Below are 20,843 nucleotides of genomic sequence, written 5' to 3' on the forward strand. Positions count from 1 at the left end.
TTAAAATAAATAAATAAATACAATAAATAGTTTGTTCTCAATGCATGGTCTAAGAAGCATATCGGCTATTTGTCCATTGATGGGTTTGTCGAATGCTCGGAATACAGAATGTGAATGTTGGGAATGCAAAATGCAGGGCGTCAACATATTCATTGTTAACCACGACGGACCACCACCATGTCATCGTGTGGGGAGTTAAGTATCCCCAAACCAAATGAAAATACTAAATCCAATGTGTGCCATGGCCACCTCAGTACTCCACCATGGTGTTGGCTAGGTACAGCAGTCGGTGTAGATGATGTTCAACAACTGGCTCAATGTATTCACATGTCGACGTTTTGCCACGGAAGGGGTGTGATATGCGTATAGACAACTGCCATATTGGCATTACAAACTAACCCCATGCATTTCTATGGAGGATTTTTTGAGTGCTGTGTCTCCTCAATAGAAAATCTCTGGTTAAGTACAAAGTACAGAATTACATCATAAAGAGTTTAATGATCTACATTAAACAGGCATTTCTCAAGTACAAAAATAAATACAGCTTATCAATAAATACATTATAAAATTAAAATAAATAAATACAATAAATAGTTTGTTCTCAATGCATGGTCTAAGAAGCTTGATTGAATGTTCGGAATTCAGAATGTGTGTCTTTTTGTGGGGAGTTAAATATCCCCAAACCAAATGAAAATACTAAATCCAATGTGTGCCATGGCCTCTTCAGTACTCCACCATTGTGTTGGCTAGGTACAGCAGTCGGTGTAGATGACGTTCAACTTCTTTCCTGATCTGCTCCCATGACTGCTTGCTGTATTTCTAAAACAAGACAAAGAAAATGCGTTTTTCAGCGTAGTGCACATCATATAAGACTGTTAAAAGAATGCACATAACTACATCAATACTGGTTCTTGGACTCTGCTGCTCTGTTCCGTCACTGGTAGGTGAAGTGTGTGTGTGTGTGTGTGTGTGGCTGTAGACAGGTGATGTATGACTGCTGCAGTACTTACTTATTTATTTGTCTATTTATTTTCCTTAACATTGCATACATTTATACAGTGTATGCTAATGCACTCTTTAACTTTTAACCCCTTAATGGATGGGTTGGCTGTAAACCGAATTGCCCCTCGGGGACTAATAAAGATATCTGAACTGAACTGAACTGAGTATAGAAGCACTGCATGGACAACTCAGACATATTCGCCGCACATTGAGTCAAAACAGAATCTGTTCACCCCGACTCAACATTTACGCCATATGTTTTCTAATAAAGGCTCTTTACATGGGTAAGATTATTTACAGGCAACATCAATCAACAAGCTTCAGTTCAGTGTTCACACCTATACTAATCCATAACTGGGTCAATATGAGTTTGGACTGGATTCTTCACTCTCAGACTGTAAGCTTCATGACAGATTCCTAATTTTCTGTCATTCAACCATCTGTCCATCAATCACTGAGAATTATGAAGAATGATTAAAAGGAGAGCAACTTAAAATAAAGTAATTTACCATTTCTATCAGGAACTTCTTCAGGCTACGGAAGTGTTTCTTCAGTTGTTTTCTGTATTTAGACATTCTTGTCGGCACTTGTGCAGCCTGTAAATATAGAAAATTGAATTCAATAAAGTATTTATTTGAAACAAAATGGTTCATGCATCATGACTCTGTGGCTTTTCATCTTAAGTAAACTCACACAATCTCCAAGGTTGGTAGACTGCTGGTTGAGAACGTTGAGCAGGTTGTCCAGTTTCGTCTCATCCCAAGTGTTGGTCACATTTGAATTGTTCAACAGCCTCACTATCTGCTTTGTGGCCACATGCAGGAATGTGATCTTGTCATCAGCCTAAAAGAAACAACATCAACAACAACACTTGTTGGTTCATTCTTGTTGGTCGTTCATGATGAATAAGGAAAGGCCTTCCCAATAGCTCTTTGCCATGACTAGTAACTATTTGTAAGGAAGCATGTTTAACTTAAAGAGTTTCTTGTGAATGTATTAAATTATGTAGAGGAAAGTACACACTTTTATACATCATGCTGTGAAGGTCAAATAATCCTCTTACAACCCCATTTCCAAAACAACTTAGGACGTTGTGTGAAATGTAAATACAAGCAGAATGCTATGATCTGCAAATCATGTAAACCTCATATTTGTGACATGTCTGGACTGCAGGCAGGCCATGTTTAGCACCTAGACCCTTCTACTTTCGAACTTAACTGTTTACTAATAGCATGTAAAAACAATGCATTTTGGCGTTGTTTTTCTGAAAAACTGTATACATCATTCAGCATTAATTATGCCTTTCCAGATGTGCCAGCTGCCAATGCCAAAGGCAATACTGCACCCCCACACCATCATAGATGCTTGCATTTGAAATGTGTGCTAATAACAATTTGTATGGACCCTCTCATCTTTAACCCGGAGGGTGCAAAGTCTATGATTTCCAAAATCATTTACATATTTTGATTGGTGTAATCAGGACAGTTTTACACTTTGCCTCAGCCCATGTTACAGAGCTATTTCTGGATCTATAGGTTCTTCTTCTGTATGGTTGTGTTTTAACCAAAAAGCATTTGTAGATGGAGCATCAAACTGTGCTCACAGACAATGGTTACCGGAAAATTATTTTATTCACAGGCTCAGGTCTGTTTTAATGCAGTAAAAGGAGTTTATATTTACCACGAAAGAGTAACATTTTTTCAACATTTGATATACTGTTTGTCCTTTTTGCAGCTAAATGTAAGTTTACGAGATTTGATAGGCTATATATGCTGTGTAAAATGTAAATGTCTCAAGTTTTTGGAAACGGTTCTGTCTGTGCCTGAAATTATCAGTTGATATACAAAGTTGTTATATTTAATTATCTATTTTCAAATCCTAAATGATTTGGCCCATGCCTGAGAACTGTAAGTCCAATAGATCTAACTGCTATTCAAAAAAGCTTTGGACAGCAGCTCAAAGCCACCCTATGAATGCACAAGACAAATCGCAAGAGAAGAAAATAGGGATACTGCAATGAGGGTAAACTAAGAAAAGAAAAGGAAATTACCGTGGCACTGTTCACAGAGCGGTATAGGGCTGAAATATTCTGGGTATCTGGAATTCTGAGCACTCCGTCTGATTTGAAATCTCCTCCCTTCATGTAAGACAAAGAGGGGGGGGGGGGGCACATTTACACACTTGTATAACAGTCAAAGTCAATTGATTCTACAGTCAAATACTCAAACAGAAGCATGTGGTGCTCTATTTGCCAAATGTTTCACAAAGCCTCATAGTAAAATATCTGTTACCAGTGTACTCTGTAAACATATCCCAAAAACATGAATTGTGCACTAGGAATACAGACAGTGCTAATTAATTAGGACTGCACCTTAGTTGCATTGCAACTGAACAGCTTAGACGCAAAATGGCAGTTACTAAGTTGAAGCGGCTTTAACCAAGCAACTACAGTTACTGTAACATCTTTGGTTAGCATAGAACACGGTGATAGAGAACACTTACCATGTCTTTTAATAGTCTGAAGCATTCCGCATTATAGCGTTCGTACATTTGGAGCCATCTACAGGCGCAGCGCGCGTTTTCAGTGAAGCTAAGAAGCAAAAAACAAATCCATGTATATTTGATATGCATTTTGCTGAGGGAAAGTCAATGCTTCGTTGCAAAGGATCCAATGATTTCTTTGAGTAAAACATCTTGCAGTTGAGTTGGCTACTTTAATAGCCTAGAAGTATGGAAAGGGAAAACGACTGCAGAATTCCCCAATACTCCAGAAGCAAGGATATACGGGACTTCACTTTCCCTTTCAATGCCCTCTCCCACTCAACGCAATGAACATCCTTTGTGGTCGACAAACTTATAAACTTATTATCTTATTATATTATATTATTATTATAAACTAAGTGAATTAGTTTAGCTCAGGCTACTTTGTGGTCACATTTCGCTGACAAGTTGTATCTTACCTTGTGTAGTAGTAGGCCTTCTTCCCTCTTCTTGTCTTCCATTTTCTCGTCTTCGCGTGCTACTTGCTTTCGAATATGTAGCCCACAGTGAAGAAAACATTTGGTTTTAAAATAAGAAAAAACAATCCAATAGCGGCACGTTGAACGACATTTAAAGTCTCTTTTTAGTTGTTTTGTCATTCTCGTCGATTTCGAATATTGTCAAGTGGCGTAGCGAAGAGTTGCGTGTACCCGCTGCGCTGACTGACGTCGTAAATGAAAAATGAAGGGTCGGTTTTAGTTGGGCGTGCCCATTTCACTTTCTCACTTTCATTTGGAATGATGTCAGCCTAAAATGATGCAATGATGCAATGATACTTTCCTTGAGTATTAATATTTTTTGAAACTTGTGTCTATTAGGCTACTACTCTACCACAAATACTACAAATACAAATACTGTACCTTTGACAACATTGAAATATGAGCAGAGTCATTCCACGTCAATTCAACCAGGGCCCACGCACTTAGGTCTTAAACAATTCTGAAAAAATTACCAACTGTACCTATGTTACCCAGGAGACACATTGTAAATGGACAAAAATAGAATGTGGTCTTTGCCTTTGTGTAATGGGACTGGTGAGTCTTGAAGTCTTCAATAATTCGTTTCCCTTAAACTAAGCATTTACATGAAGGCCAGTAGCCTATATGCCGATTGAAACACATTCCACTCAGATAGGTAGCTATCAGGCTCATATATCACTTAATTGCAAACAGAAAATGTCTAGCTAGCTGTTTACCAACTTAATATCATGCCTATTGCTAATATTGTGCTAAATGTGGCACAAACAATGTTAGAGTTTATGGACTAGCCATAGGCTTATATTTGAATGGAGCTGGCATAAATATAATTATGAGAGTCTCTTAAAGTGACAGCGCACCATTTATAAATGAGTTAAACTGCATCAAATTAGTAGTATTTCTTAAGAAATCAATATTTTAAAGTAAAATGTCATTATTATCATTTAAATAATATATATTACAATATATATATATTTTTTTGGAGGGGGGGCTCCACAAAGCTGTTCTGCTTTTCAGCGGCATGGCTGGCATAATCAGTAGGGGGGATGCTGTCTTGACGCTTCAGAAATCAGTGTATATCCATTTTAAAACTCATGAGATGCGGTGTGATTCATCTTTGATGCTTCCTGCTGAAGACTGTTGGTCCCTGACACCATAATGTGGCGCTACGCGAAACTCACCTGTTCCCATTTATGTAGCCTCTACTTGTGCAGCTTTCTATCGAGGCACCAAACAGGCTACAGAATCATCAAGGCACGTTATCGCTAATTAAGCTGCTCTGACTGGAGGTAATGTCAGCGCATCTTAAAATGCCCATAGCCCACAACTGTGAATCCAAACACTCCAACACCAGCATAAATAACATGGCAGTGTGTGCCAGTGTGCTTCCGTGGTAAACTGTTTTAAGATATGGCAAGCCATCTGCAACTAAAATTGGTGGAAACAGTGGCAACGTTTCCCACCCCCTAGAAATTTTCTGTCAAGGCCTATGTCGACATTTTTCTCATTTAAACCGAGTGATTAATGCTGGCATTGCCATTGTCATCAGCAAAAACCTAACCTATTGCAAGCATATAAAACAGTTAATTTAAGCCGACCAATATGAGTCATTATTGGCGTTAAAGGTGCTCTAAGCGATGCCACACGTTTTTTAGGCTAAAACATGTCACTTACTGCAAACATCACCTAACCAACCGCTAGCTGTCTGTGTCCTGAATACACTGTAACAATCTCGCGATCTCTGTGGATAGCCCAGGCTCCAAAAACAGCAACAAAAACAACCTGGGCAAACTTAGCTCATAAAAACATAACAAACTGTTCCAGCAAATCACAGACAAGATGCGCGTTTAGGAGACTTTCAATTGCACGGGAGCTGCACGGGAGGGAGGGGGAGGAAGTAGCGAGCTAGCTCTCTGTTTCGTTTGAAAGTCAACAGAAGTGACGTTACCAGCATCGCTTAGAGCACCTTTAAATATATATGTTGGAAAAAATATAGTCTGGACGAATTTCTGAGTATCGCAACTTTTATCGTCTCGTGGCTTAACAGCAGCCCGTCGGTATGCGTTCGGCCGGAATTCGCATCCTACTGCAATCTCACATCATAAGTAAATCAAACCTACAACACTGGGATAACAACCATAGTTCGAATTACAGGGGGTACTATACCCCCCAATGAAGACCCAGTACCCCCCAAAGAGACAGAAATATCAGTTTTGGGGGGGTCAGATAATTTTTCTGATATTGTAAAAAAATATCATTACAGTTGGCTACAATACAAGTCAACTCCTATTTTCACTAGGAAAAGTTTAATGTAAAGCGATTTCAGACACCCCTATTATGGACCGTACCATTTTTAACCACCGTGGCGCTAGAAGCAACGGAGATAGAGAACGACTTCAACTTCTCAAGCAAGTGTCAACGACGTTGAATGACAAAACGCTAGATTCCTCCAGTAGTCTAAATTCGGTTTGCTGCTGACGTGCATGGGTAACTGTAAGTTGCTAGCAGACGTCTAGCTTGTTGAAAATGCGCTATTTTACAACCTTCATGTATTAACGTGTTTTGTTCTTTCATAGCTCACGTCTTCATACATTTAATTACCGGCTACTTACCTGCTACTTCTTACCCACTGAGGCTAGTAAAGTGGACCTTGGTTAGTTACCAAGGTTAGTTAGCAAGATAATTCTCTATTTAAATCATTAATTATTATTTTACATTGTGGTGAGGTAAAATCGATTCTCATTTCCAAGGAGATGAACTCCAGTCCATAGCCTAGGTGTCCATTGATTCTTATTTTATCTTGAATAAATTATTGTGCCCTTTTGAAATGAGTTTGGCACAGATCCTGTGTTGTTTTTATTATTCACAAGAGGGTCTGATGTAGCTAAGCCTACATAACATTAGTGAAACCTGTGGAAACATAAAGAGCCAAGTAGCCTAGGCTAAATAGTACATGCTAATATTTGAATTTGTTTTTAATTGGTTAGGCCTATTGTTTTTACATTCTGGTTATCGGATTCTTGTAGGTTACCGCTCTGTAGTTCTTATGTGGTAGTATGTTTTTTCAAAGTAGGCTATATGCTCCTTAATCACATTAAAGATTGCTTAGGTTTCACATATCTCTAGGCAATTGTGTTGATTTGACACTGACTACCATAGACTATAATGGAAAATTGGTTTCTGTTTATACAGTAGGCTAGGCTATAATAGAGGGTTGGATCTTATCTCCAGGTCTTATGAAATCTAAAAATAAACCAAATCAATATGTCATGAAATAAGCAATAGGCTTCTTGTAAAGGTATTACTTTTACTAGTAATTAGAATGGTATTTCAGTGCACTTCACTTCTAACTTTTGAGAGTTGATCAAAACAGTTCTCTTTTGGATATAATAACAATGAGATATTCTGTAGCCAACTGATTATCAGTTTGTCGCATGTTTACACCTTGTATGTGTGTTGCACAACACATGTTGCACTTGGCGATCACGATGGGGATTGATATGGTAGTGGACCATGATGGTCATAGAAGAAGTGAAGGAGCAGTACCCCCCAATTATGGTGGGGTAATTCGCACTCTGATAACAAGTCACCTGCTTTAGCCACTTCACCATTTATCACTGTGCTAATTGTAAGAGTCTGTGAAGATTATAACAGGCCTACTAGTTTATCAAAAAGCAAGGCAATACTCGACATAAATAGCAAGAATGAGCCAAGTAGGGGAGTCAGTCTCTTAATCAAAATAAAGCTGCATGTAGCGTACTACAGACAATTTTGACATTTAAATATATGTCATGCATATTTGTATTTGTTCGTCTCCAGTTTCCATCAGAAAGTGACAAGTCTGCAAGCGGCCACATCTGTCAAAAAAACGTCATCACTCGTGAAACGTCACCAACGCAGCCAGTTAACATGCGTGCCATGTAACACAGGCACCTTTTTTTCTCCACTTCAAGCACTGAGTAGAAGTTTGGAGGAGGATAAGTGGTAGAAGAGAAGATAGAGAAGAGAGGGAAGGTGGAGGGAAGAGGGGGAAGAGTGTGGTAAGTGCGTATTAGGTTGTCAGAAGGAGAGGAGGCAATCTTGGAGGAGTTGTGTCTTCAAAAGTTCGGGAGAGATGGAAAAAAGTCTGAAATCAAGTCAAGAAGAGGCAGGCTGCATATGAGGATATTGTAAACTAAAACTTACTCACAGCGATTTGACAGGAAATTAAATGATGTTTGTTTGTTTAATGAATTATTGGAGAGTGTAATGCCTGTCTTGCATTGCAGTCAATGCATAACCTCACACACATATTGACTTATTTTGCATTGCCGTTAATAAAACCTCACACACACTGATTCAACATTTGTAGGCTCTAAAATGTTTGTTCAATCTGAAAGCTGTATTTAGCTCGGAGTTGTGACATCTTAACTTAATTGTAGCGTGGAGATTATTGTGGACGGCCACACTGAGTTACCATCCTTGATTTGTTTAAGAGTCTCCCCTGACTATTTGTTCCACGTTTTCAAACCACTTATTTCTATTGACACGAAAAAGACACAAACTATTGTCTGACAAATAATCCACTTTATTATGCCATTTTAAATAATAAATATTAAATTAATATAAAGACTACATAAAACAAACTCATTTGTACAGTTTGAATTCAGAGAAAGGAACGACCAAACATAGGCAAAGGAAAACCTGGCAGGCTAATATTGACTTTTGGTCGCAACAGTTGATTTTTGTTGTGGTCCTCTTGGGGGAAAACAATATCAAATGTAAGTTTAAGGAATAAACCACACACGCGATTTTCCACATCCATGAGAGAAGTAGTCCAGCCTCTATTCCTTCTTTCCCTGGTTTCGGGCTCGGAGCTGGCGGAGACGAATGAGGAATCTGTGCAGTGTGATCCTCACCTGCATCCGCACCGTCTCCCAGGCACACATACTGAAGTTCTGGAAGAGATCACAGCCACTTTAACTTGCGAATGATGCGGTAACATTAAAATCGCTTAGATCATCAGAGTTGGGCACGTCACGATCATAAACACAGCATTACCTCATGTGAGAGAAGATCCTCAAGTTGCGTAAAATTGGCATGGACCCCCTTAATAAGGTCTATGGGTGGACTTGGATCCTACAGTTTAGAAAATGTTTCAAAATATGCTCAGATTATCCAACCTTAGCCTGAAAAAATAATGTAGTGATAGCTCTGATCAAACTCCTGGGGTGGAACTTACAGAAATGCCAGTGTGCTCCGGGCGAAGAAGTTCCAGCACAGCCTGCAACACTTTAGTGTCCCATTTGGAATTGGTCACGTTTTTTTGGAAGAGGTTTGATGCCAGGTCAAATGTCAATTTTATTATACGATCGTTTTGCTGCAGATAGAACATTGAAGGGAGTTTATCATTTCAAATCACTATCAAAACATAGAATAGTTATTTAAATGGTTCATGATGGTTCATGAAGGTTATGAACATTCAAGTGAATTTACCTTTTCGAGGTGGGGAATCACTGAAATATTCTTCTCAGCCATTGACTCTGAACATCTTTCTAGTTCTTTTCCCTGGGAGAAAATTAAATTTCAGTATGTTGACAACATGTAGCCTACTGACTAAACACAGTCCTGCATGACAAAGAGACAATTACTTAAAGATGTATGGTATAGTTGCATCGCACTCACCTGGTATTTCAGTTTCTCTAGCTCGCTCATTGTGCGACGGACCCTATGACATATATCACATTGTGTCATCCCATCACACATTAGGCAAAAGCACAAAGCCACAACAAAACAAAGTGTTCTAGACATGTCAAGGACCTTGTCAAACTATCTTGCAGTTGATTATATTTCATAGGTAATCGGAGCAGTGGCTACGTTGCAGGTAAGCACTGGTGTCCGCTTTAAATAGACGCATGCCGATGCTTACTTAGCCCATGCCTACCATTGTTTCTGTGGTTGGGCGCTGAGGAATTGACAACAGGAAACTGAAAGAAAGATGACAACTTTTCCCTGATTTGAGCAAACAACAGAGGTGAGGTAATGCCTTTCTACAGGAGCGTAGGAGTAGCAGCAGCAGCAGGTAGCCTACAGAGCAGCATTCCTGAAGCCTGCATGGATGTGTGCTACCCATGTCCCCACGAACTGGATGGGATGCTGAGAGATTTAGCTGAAACTATTAAATTACTATTAAATTACATTAATTAATTCAATTAATTGTAATTTCCGCAGACCAAGTGACCATAATGTAGGCCTAAAAGAAACTCTGGCAAATGAAACGAAATTGTAAGTCATTGCTTTCGTCTTAATAGTCAGTTAACTGAGAATGCAAGAACTGACCAATAGCCTACGCATTACCTTTTGGCCGCGACTCGTGGTGAAAACCAGGAAACCAGGTATTTTGTCTCCTGTCATTTTCATGACCGTAGTCGCATTATCCAACCACTTACTATGGGAAAACCATATTGAAATACCAAAGTGGCCGGTTGGTTAAATATAATTTCTATGGGACGACCCCAATTGTTCATTCTTTGACGTATAGTAGTAGGCTATCTTATTGTCTTTCAGTGACAAGGCTACTATATATTTTGGTATTTAACCTAATTAGAAAAAAATAAATAAACGTGTTTATATAACGTTTAATGTTATACCCTATGTGAATGGAAACATTTAATTTTCTTGACCACTAAAAAACAACAAAATGATGAGATCATGTCCACCGGTACAGGTGTAACAGAGGTCGTCTCTCCCCTCCCTCGTTCACTCTGCTTTGTTGCTTTATTTACTTTGTTGCTTTATTGCGCTCTGAGATCAAAAGAAAAAAACATAAAAGTGAAAGTTATGTGGTATCTTGATCTATTCCAGGATTGCAAAGACGATGTTGACTTGGATAATGTAGAATGTAATATGCAAAAAGAAAAATAAATGTCATCCGCGTTATTTGGACAGTACTTAGGTCTGAACTAGATAGACCTGGAAGTGCAAACGAGGTCTGTGTGTATGTGTGTGTGTGTGTGTGTGTGTGTGTGTGTGTGTGTGTGTTTTTTGGGGAGGGGGGGGGGGGGGTATATCGTGGCCATCTGAATAATATGGCATCTCTTGAGGCATAAAGGCTCTAACCTACAGACATAACCTGTGACACGTGTTGCCAAAACATGTGATGTTCACAATCACCAACTCAGAGTAGGCCTAGGCTCTCATTATAGAAGATGTATGCGCCGCTAACAAGCTAAGTTGATAAGTTGAGTTGAACGGAATGCTTCGCTTAGGGACTGTTCGTTATTTATAAACGGAGCAAAGCTAGAGATGGGCAGGAACAATGTCAATTGGTAGAAATGCTTGTCAAAACGATAGGAGCTGGATGTGTGGATGAATGAAGCACAAGTAGGCTATGTTAAGCATGCACACTACAATTGTGTTGATTTGACACTGACTACCATAGACTATAATGGAAAATTGGTTTCTGTTTATACAGTAGGCTAGGCTATAATAGAGGGTTGGATCTTATCTCCAGGTCTTATGAAATCTAAAAATAAACCAAATCAATATGTCATGAAATAAGCAATAGGCTTCTTGTAAAGGTATTACTTTTACTAGTAGGGTGATATCAGGTAAAATGGGCCATCAGCTAAAATGGGCCATTTAAGGTTTGGGGGTCCCAGCCCCTCTGGAATTTAGAGCCAATGACTGCAAAGGATTTCAGACTGTTGTCATAACTGTGCTTGACAAGTAACAGGTGATTTGATTGGTTTATGGTTGCTATGGTGGGCGGGGCAATAGTTCAAATCAAGACTGCACCAGAAAGCTGCATGGTAAGTAGCCTGGCATATCAAATCTAACTAAACTATTATAAGGATGATAAATCTATAAAAAACAAACATGCACATAAAAAAAACTGTGCATAATATCTGTCTTGATGGCATCCACCAGAAATAATGCTGTTAGTTTGGTATATGAACTTATTTTTTGTAAAAGTGATGTTTTTCTTAGCGGCCCAATTTACCTTAACCCACTGAGGTAAAATGGGCCACATGGTTTCAGCTAAAATGGGCCATCCTCTGTGTCACTCACAAACACACATACACATGTGTGTGAGGGTGTGTGTGTGTGTGCACATACACATTCGCCCACACACTTGCACACCAACCAACACGCACACATGCACGGACACAAACACACGTACACACACACACACACACACACGCACCCAGTAATAATGGTGGTCGATATTTTATTTACAGTGAGTATGGCAAATGCGAATGAAGTGAGAGGAGAGGAGAGAGGGAGAAGGAAAGAGAGAGGAAATGAGAGGAGGAAGGATGAGAGAGGAGACAAGCAGAGAGGAGACAAGCAGGAAGTGAGAGAACAGGTGAGGAGAAAGAAATGCAGAGGAAATGAGAAGAGACAGAAAGAGAGAAAAGAGAGGAGGAGCAAGGGCCAGAGGAAAGGAAGGCCAAACAACTACAATCTGTGGAAAGTGGAGAGGATGAAGGGGGCCTTAGATGAATACAGGGAGGGAGTGAAGACAGGAATTCCAGTGAGTGTGCACCTCTTGTCATGTGCATGGGGTGTGCTGCGTTCCACGCTGCAAAGACGCATTAGTGGAAAGGTGACGGGCAGCAAACACGTGTCAGGGCGGAAGCCCTACCTTCCACAGGAGGCGGAAAGGGAGCTTGCTGCCACCCTAAAGACCTTGGCGCAGAGGGGTTTTCCATTCACCAAACGCGATGTCCAGCAGGTAGCCTTTGATTTCGCAGCTAAGAACCAGATATCTGGTTTTTCCAAGACAGCAGGGAGGGCTGGATACTACTGGTTCCACAATTTTTTGAAGCGCAACCCAGAGCTTGGGATGCGAAAACCAGAGGTCCTATCTGCAGCACGGGCTGCTGGACTTAACAAAGTGGTGGTCAACCAGTGGTTTACCCAATATGAGAGTCTTCTGGTCGAGCTGGTTCATTCAGTCCCTCCCTAAGGATGACCCCAGGCCCCACCTTCTCCTCCTTGACGGCCACAGTAGCCATGTCTATAACATGGAGTTTATTAAGCTACTGAAGAGCAAGAATGTGCACATAATGTGCTACCCTGCCCACACAACCCATGCGCTGCAACCGGCAGACAAGGCCCTCTTTAAGAGTTTGAAGCACCACTGGGACCAGGAAGGCAGGAAGTGGACGAGGATGATGGCGGGGCAGAAGCTGTCAAGGATGGAAATTTTTACGGTTTTCAGCAGGGCTTGGGCAAAGGCTGCCACTGTTGAAAATGCCCAGGCAGGGTTCCGGGGGACAGGGATGTTCCCACTCAATAAAGACATCCTCCCTGAGACTGCTTTTGCCCCCAGCAAGACCACCGAAAGAGTGCTACCATCCACTCTACCATCCTCACCCACAAGGCCGCAGTCTCTCCCAACCCCGCCCACTGGACCATGGTCGCCCCTGCTGACCTTGACCCACTCTGCCCGCCAGCCATCAGCTCTGCTCTCTGGACATCAGTCCTCCCATCCACCAGCCAGACCTCAGTCGCCTGCCGATCCGCCAGCCAGACTTCAGTCCTCTGCTTCCCTGACACCCCTGCTCCAGATGAGAATGAGAGAATGAGAATGATCTCCAGATGAGAAGGTGGTGTTTGAAGAGGTTGTGTTGGAGGAAGTACCGGAGGAAGATAATGATATCTTCAACCAGTTCACACCACAGGAAGAAACACACTCCCCGGATGAGGGACCTTCCACCTCCACAGTAAGTGATATTTTATACTACTTTCAAACTTGACATGTTACATGACATGTTACACATGCATGCTCACGCAAACATACACATGCACATTCATGCATGCACGCACACACACACATACACACAATTTAGTCCCTAATCATATAAAATGTACACAAAATAATTATCCTATGTCTTGCAATAACATAGGCTCTTTTTGTCATTTTCTTTTTGTTCAGTCTGTGACATTCACTGACTTGATCACAGTGCCACAAAGGGAGAGAGCCATCAGAAAACGTATGAAGCCAGCCTCATATAATCTTTCAAGTGAGGAACACATTGACTATATCACAAAAAAAACATCCAGCAAGAAACCAGCTAAGCAAGCCAGCAAGTGCCCGCTCAGCAAGCAACCAAAAGGGAAAAGAAAGCAGGAAAAGAAAAGCAAGTCACATTGCAAAGTTTGCAACACCCACTATGGTGACCCAGAGGATCCTAAGGCTACTGAGGAATGGGTAAAATGTGACCCTTGTTCTGCCTGGTTTCACGAAACCTGTGGCGAAGAGAATGGGATCTGTGCTGACGATGGGTTCATTTGCAAAGACTGTCTTTGAAACACCTTTTCATCACATACACACACTAATGATATCAATGTTTTAATGTTTGATATATCAGTTACCAGTTTTGTATGAATTTTTGTAGTTTGCGCATTTCGTTCAAAATGTGTTCTTCACACACACACACACACACACACACACACACTGATCTGTCACTGATCTATTCACTGATCTGTGCTGTTCCAAAAATTTTTAATTGCACATTTGAATATGTGAGTTTGTACCCACAATGTGTTTTTAATGGCACATATTAATATTTGTTTTGAAATTAAAATTGATGATAAATTACCATTCCCTTTGCATTTTGACTGGCCGAATGCTTACCTGAAACAGCTGGCCCATTTTACCTTAGATGCTGGCCCATTTTACCTGAAACTGCTTATGCAAAAAAAGTTGGCACAGTTGATGTTTCAAGAACTGTAGGGCCTAAATAATTATATTTTATGACATAATTTCAACACAAAATTATCAAAAACAGTCATTAGTAATCATAAAAACACTTGGAAAAGGCATATATAGTATTATATTATTTTCCCACCTGATTTACCAAAAAGTGGCCCAATTTAGCTGATATCACCCGGGTATTTCAGTGCACTTCACTTCTAACTTTTGAGAGTTGATCAAAACAGTTCTCTTTTGGATATAATAACAATGAGATATTCTGTAGCCAACTGATTATCAGTTTGTCGCATGTTTACACCTTGTATGTGTGTTGCACAACACATGTTGCACTTGGCGATCACGATGGGGATTGATATGGTAGTGGACCATGATGGTCATAGAAGAAGTGAAGGAGCAGTACCCCCCAATTATGGTGGGGTAATTCGCACTCTGATAACAAGTCACCTGCTTTAGCCACTTCACCATTTATCACTGTGCTAATTGTAAGAGTCTGTGAAGATTATAACAGGCCTACTAGTTTATCAAAAAGCAAGGCAATACTCGACATAAATAGCAAGAATGAGCCAAGTAGGGGAGTCAGTCTCTTAATCAAAATAAAGCTGCATGTAGCGTACTACAGACAATTTTGACATTTAAATATATGTCATGCATATTTGTATTTGTTCGTCTCCAGTTTCCATCAGAAAGTGACAAGTCTGCAAGCGGCCACATCTGTCAAAAAAACGTCATCACTCGTGAAACGTCACCAACGCAGCCAGTTAACATGCGTGCCATGTAACACAGGCACCTTTTTTTCTCCACTTCAAGCACTGAGTAGAAGTTTGGAGGAGGATAAGTGGTAGAAGAGAAGATAGAGAAGAGAGGGAAGGTGGAGGGAAGAGGGGGAAGAGTGTGGTAAGTGCGTATTAGGTTGTCAGAAGGAGAGGAGGCAATCTTGGAGGAGTTGTGTCTTCAAAAGTTCGGGAGAGATGGAAAAAAGTCTGAAATCAAGTCAAGAAGAGGCAGGCTGCATATGAGGATATTGTAAACTAAAACTTACTCACAGCGATTTGACAGGAAATTAAATGATGTTTGTTTGTTTAATGAATTATTGGAGAGTGTAATGCCTGTCTTGCATTGCAGTCAATGCATAACCTCACACACATATTGACTTATTTTGCATTGCCGTTAATAAAACCTCACACACACTGATTCAACATTTGTAGGCTCTAAAATGTTTGTTCAATCTGAAAGCTGTATTTAGCTCGGAGTTGTGACATCTTAACTTAATTGTAGCGTGGAGATTATTGTGGACGGCCACACTGAGTTACCATCCTTGATTTGTTTAAGAGTCTCCCCTGACTATTTGTTCCACGTTTTCAAACCACTTATTTCTATTGACACGAAAAAGACACAAACTATTGTCTGACAAATAATCCACTTTATTATGCCATTTTAAATAATAAATATTAAATTAATATAAAGACTACATAAAACAAACTCATTTGTACAGTTTGAATTCAGAGAAAGGAACGACCAAACATAGGCAAAGGAAAACCTGGCAGGCTAATATTGACTTTTGGTCGCAACAGTTGATTTTTGTTGTGGTCCTCTTGGGGGAAAACAATATCAAATGTAAGTTTAAGGAATAAACCACACACGCGATTTTCCACATCCATGAGAGAAGTAGTCCAGCCTCTATTCCTTCTTTCCCTGGTTTCGGGCTCGGAGCTGGCGGAGACGAATGAGGAATCTGTGCAGTGTGATCCTCACCTGCATCCGCACCGTCTCCCAGGCACACATACTGAAGTTCTGGAAGAGATCACAGCCACTTTAACTTGCGAATGATGCGGTAACATTAAAATCGCTTAGATCATCAGAGTTGGGCACGTCACGATCATAAACACAGCATTACCTCATGTGAGAGAAGATCCTCAAGTTGCGTAAAATGGGCATGGACCCCCTTAATAAGGTCTATGGGTGGACTTGGATCCTACAGTTTAGAAAATGTTTCAAAATATGCTCAGATTATCCAACCTTAGCCTGAAAAAATAATGTAGTGATAGCTCTGATCAAACTCCTGGGGTGGAACTTACAGAAATGCCAGTGTGCTCCGGGCGAAGAAGTTCCAGCACAGCCTGCAACACTTTAGTGTCCCATTTGGAATTGGTCACGTTTTTTTGGAAGAGGTTTGATGCCAGGTCAAATGTCAATTTTATTATACGATCGTTTTGCTGCAGATAGAACATTGAAGGGAGTTTATCATTTCAAATCACTATCAAAACATAGAATAGTTATTTAAATGGTTCATGATGGTTCATGAAGGTTATGAACATTCAAGTGAATTTACCTTTTCGAGGTGGGGAATCACTGAAATATTCTTCTCAGCCATTGACTCTGAACATCTTTCTAGTTCTTTTCCCTGGGAGAAAATTAAATTTCAGTATGTTGACAACATGTAGCCTACTGACTAAACACAGTCCTGCATGACAAAGAGACAATTACTTAAAGATGTATGGTATAGTTGCATCGCACTCACCTGGTATTTCAGTTTCTCTAGCTCGCTCATTGTGCGACGGACCCTATGACATATATCACATTGTGTCATCCCATCACACATTAGGCAAAAGCACAAAGCCACAACAAAACAAAGTGTTCTAGACATGTCAAGGACCTTGTCAAACTATCTTGCAGTTGATTATATTTCATAGGTAATCGGAGCAGTGGCTACGTTGCAGGTAAGCACTGGTGTCCGCTTTAAATAGACGCATGCCGATGCTTACTTAGCCCATGCCTACCATTGTTTCTGTGGTTGGGCGCTGAGGAATTGACAACAGGAAACTGAAAGAAAGATGACAACTTTTCCCTGATTTGAGCAAACAACAGAGGTGAGGTAATGCCTTTCTACAGGAGCGTAGGAGTAGCAGCAGCAGCAGGTAGCCTACAGAGCAGCATTCCTGAAGCCTGCATGGATGTGTGCTACCCATGTCCCCACGAACTGGATGGGATGCTGAGAGATTTAGCTGAAACTATTAAATTACTATTAAATTACATTAATTAATTCAATTAATTGTAATTTCCGCAGACCAAGTGACCATAATGTAGGCCTAAAAGAAACTCTGGCAAATGAAACGAAATTGTAAGTCATTGCTTTCGTCTTAATAGTCAGTTAACTGAGAATGCAAGAACTGACCAATAGCCTACGCATTACCTTTTGGCCGCGACTCGTGGTGAAAACCAGGAAACCAGGTATTTTGTCTCCTGTCATTTTCATGACCGTAGTCGCATTATCCAACCACTTACTATGGGAAAACCATATTGAAATACCAAAGTGGCCGGTTGGTTAAATATAATTTCTATGGGACGACCCCAATTGTTCATTCTTTGACGTATAGTAGTAGGCTATCTTATTGTCTTTCAGTGACAAGGCTACTATATATTTTGGTATTTAACCTAATTAGAAAAAAATAAATAAACGTGTTTATATAACGTTTAATGTTATACCCTATGTGAATGGAAACATTTAATTTTCTTGACCACTAAAAAACAACAAAATGATGAGATCATGTCCACCGGTACAGGTGTAACAGAGGTCGTCTCTCCCCTCCCTCGTTCACTCTGCTTTGTTGCTTTATTTACTTTGTTGCTTTATTGCGCTCTGAGATCAAAAGAAAAAAACATAAAAGTGAAAGTTATGTGGTATCTTGATCTATTCCAGGATTGCAAAGACGATGTTGACTTGGATAATGTAGAATGTAATATGCAAAAAGAAAAATAAATGTCATCCGCGTTATTTGGACAGTACTTAGGTCTGAACTAGATAGACCTGGAAGTGCAAACGAGGTCTGTGTGTATGTGTGTGTGTGTGTGTGTGTGTGTGTGTGTGTGTGTTTTTTGGGGAGGGGGGGGGGGGGGGGGGTATATCGTGGCCATCTGAATAATATGGCATCTCTTGAGGCATAAAGGCTCTAACCTACAGACATAACCTGTGACACGTGTTGCCAAAACATGCGATGTTCACAATCACCAACTCAGAGTAGGCCTAGGCTCTCATTATAGAAGATGTATGCGCCGCTAACAAGCTAAGTTGATAAGTTGAGTTGAACGGAATGCTTCGCTTAGGGACTGTTCGTTATTTATAAACGGAGCAAAGCTAGAGATGGGCAGGAACAATGTCAATTGGTAGAAATGCTTGTCAAAACGATAGGAGCTGGATGTGTGGATGAATGAAGCACAAGTAGGCTATGTTAAGCATGCACACTACAATTGTGTTGATTTGACACTGACTACCATAGACTATAATGGAAAATTGGTTTCTGTTTATACAGTAGGCTAGGCTATAATAGAGGGTTGGATCTTATCTCCAGGTCTTATGAAATCTAAAAATAAACCAAATCAATATGTCATGAAATAAGCAATAGGCTTCTTGTAAAGGTATTACTTTTACTAGTAGGGTGATATCAGGTAAAATGGGCCATCAGCTAAAATGGGCCATTTAAGGTTTGGGGGTCCCAGCCCCTCTGGAATTTAGAGCCAATGACTGCAAAGGATTTCAGACTGTTGTCATAACTGTGCTTGACAAGTAACAGGTGATTTGATTGGTTTATGGTTGCTATGGTGGGCGGGGCAATAGTTCAAATCAAGACTGCACCAGAAAGCTGCATGGTAAGTAGCCTGGCATATCAAATCTAACTAAACTATTATAAGGATGATAAATCTATAAAAAACAAACATGCACATAAAAAAAACTGTGCATAATATCTGTCTTGATGGCATCCACCAGAAATAATGCTGTTAGTTTGGTATATGAACTTATTTTTTGTAAAAGTGATGTTTTTCTTAGCGGCCCAATTTACCTTAACCCACTGAGGTAAAATGGGCCACATGGTTTCAGCTAAAATGGGCCATCCTCTGTGTCACTCACAAACACACATACACATGTGTGTGAGGGTGTGTGTGTGTGTGCACATACACATTCGCCCACACACTTGCACACCAACCAACACGCACACATGCACGGACACAAACACACGTACACACACACACACACACACACGCACCCAGTAATAATGGTGGTCGATATTTTATTTACAGTGAGTATGGCAAATGCGAATGAAGTGAGAGGAGAGGAGAGAGGGAGAAGGAAAGAGAGAGGAAATGAGAGGAGGAAGGATGAGAGAGGAGACAAGCAGAGAGGAGACAAGCAGGAAGTGAGAGAACAGGTGAGGAGAAAGAAATGCAGAGGAAATGAGAAGAGACAGAAAGAGAGAAAAGAGAGGAGGAGCAAGGGCCAGAGGAAAGGAAGGCCAAACAACTACAATCTGTGGAAAGTGGAGAGGATGAAGGGGGCCTTAGATGAATACAGGGAGGGAGTGAAGACAGGAATTCCAGTGAGTGTGCACCTCTTGTCATGTGCATGGGGTGTGCTGCGTTCCACGCTGCAAAGACGCATTAGTGGAAAGGTGACGGGCAGCAAACACGTGTCAGGGCGGAAGCCCTACCTTCCACAGGAGGCGGAAAGGGAGCTTGCTGCCACCCTAAAGACCTTGGCGCAGAGGGGTTTTCCATTCACCAAACGCGATGTCCAGCAGGTAGCCTTTGATTTCGCAGCTAAGAACCAGATATCTGGTTTTTCCAAGACAGCAGGGAGGGCTGGATACTACTGGTTCCACAATTTTTTGAAGCGCAACCCAGAGCTTGGGATGCGAAAACCAGAGGTCCTATCTGCAGCACGGGCTGCTGGACTTAACAAAGTGGTGGTCAACCAGTGGTTTACCCAATATGAGAGTCTTCTGGTCGAGCTGGTTCATTCAGTCCCTCCCTAAGGATGACCCCAGGCCCCACCTTCTCCTCCTTGACGGCCACAGTAGCCATGTCTATAACATGGAGTTTATTAAGCTACTGAAGAGCAAGAATGTGCACATAATGTGCTACCCTGCCCACACAACCCATGCGCTGCAACCGGCAGACAAGGCCCTCTTTAAGAGTTTGAAGCACCACTGGGACCAGGAAGGCAGGAAGTGGACGAGGATGATGGCGGGGCAGAAGCTGTCAAGGATGGAAATTTTTACGGTTTTCAGCAGGGCTTGGGCAAAGGCTGCCACTGTTGAAAATGCCCAGGCAGGGTTCCGGGGGACAGGGAT

The 20,843-nt window shown here is 40.9% G+C and overlaps 2 protein-coding genes and 1 long non-coding RNA gene across 5 annotated transcripts; all 3 read right to left on the minus strand.

Moving 5' to 3' along the window:
- Positions 1-478: 478 nt before the first annotated feature.
- LOC121706279 (interferon a3-like) lies at positions 479-4,200 on the minus strand. Of its 2 annotated transcripts, XM_042087894.1 has the most exons (6): positions 3,963-4,200; positions 3,505-3,592; positions 3,053-3,139; positions 1,696-1,845; positions 1,512-1,598; positions 479-819 (listed from the first exon to the last, which is right to left on the minus strand). In XM_042087894.1, the coding sequence occupies exons 2-6, from the start codon at positions 3,550-3,552 to the stop codon at positions 724-726; spliced, it is 468 nt and encodes a 155-aa protein (XP_041943828.1). In that variant the 5' UTR covers positions 3,553-3,592; positions 3,963-4,200; the 3' UTR covers positions 479-723. The 2 variants fall into 2 exon arrangements, with proteins under 2 accessions (XP_041943828.1, XP_041943827.1); XM_042087893.1 differs by lacking the exon at positions 3,505-3,592.
- Positions 4,201-9,098: 4,898 nt separating this feature from the next.
- Positions 9,099-9,905, minus strand: LOC121706293. The gene is made up of 4 exons (XR_006031003.1): positions 9,684-9,905; positions 9,495-9,566; positions 9,241-9,378; positions 9,099-9,137 (listed from the first exon to the last, which is right to left on the minus strand). It is a non-coding gene; the product is annotated as an uncharacterized LOC121706293 (long non-coding RNA).
- A 6,241-nt stretch (positions 9,906-16,146) lies between these two features.
- On the minus strand, positions 16,147-18,087 carry LOC121706282 (interferon beta-like). 2 transcript variants are annotated; one of them, XM_042087898.1, is made up of 6 exons: positions 17,499-18,087; positions 17,240-17,282; positions 17,051-17,122; positions 16,797-16,934; positions 16,616-16,693; positions 16,147-16,512 (listed from the first exon to the last, which is right to left on the minus strand). In XM_042087898.1, exons 2-6 carry the CDS (start codon positions 17,267-17,269, stop codon positions 16,399-16,401), a joined length of 432 nt encoding a protein of 143 aa, XP_041943832.1. In that variant the 5' UTR covers positions 17,270-17,282; positions 17,499-18,087; the 3' UTR covers positions 16,147-16,398. The 2 variants fall into 2 exon arrangements, with proteins under 2 accessions (XP_041943832.1, XP_041943831.1); XM_042087897.1 differs by lacking the exon at positions 17,499-18,087 and having other exon boundaries at positions 17,240-17,462.
- Between the last annotated feature and the right edge of the window lie 2,756 nt (positions 18,088-20,843).

This window comes from Alosa sapidissima, chromosome 3 (genome assembly GCF_018492685.1).
Source record: "Alosa sapidissima isolate fAloSap1 chromosome 3, fAloSap1.pri, whole genome shotgun sequence".
In the NCBI taxonomy this organism is placed as follows: domain Eukaryota; kingdom Metazoa; phylum Chordata; class Actinopteri; order Clupeiformes; family Clupeidae; genus Alosa; species Alosa sapidissima.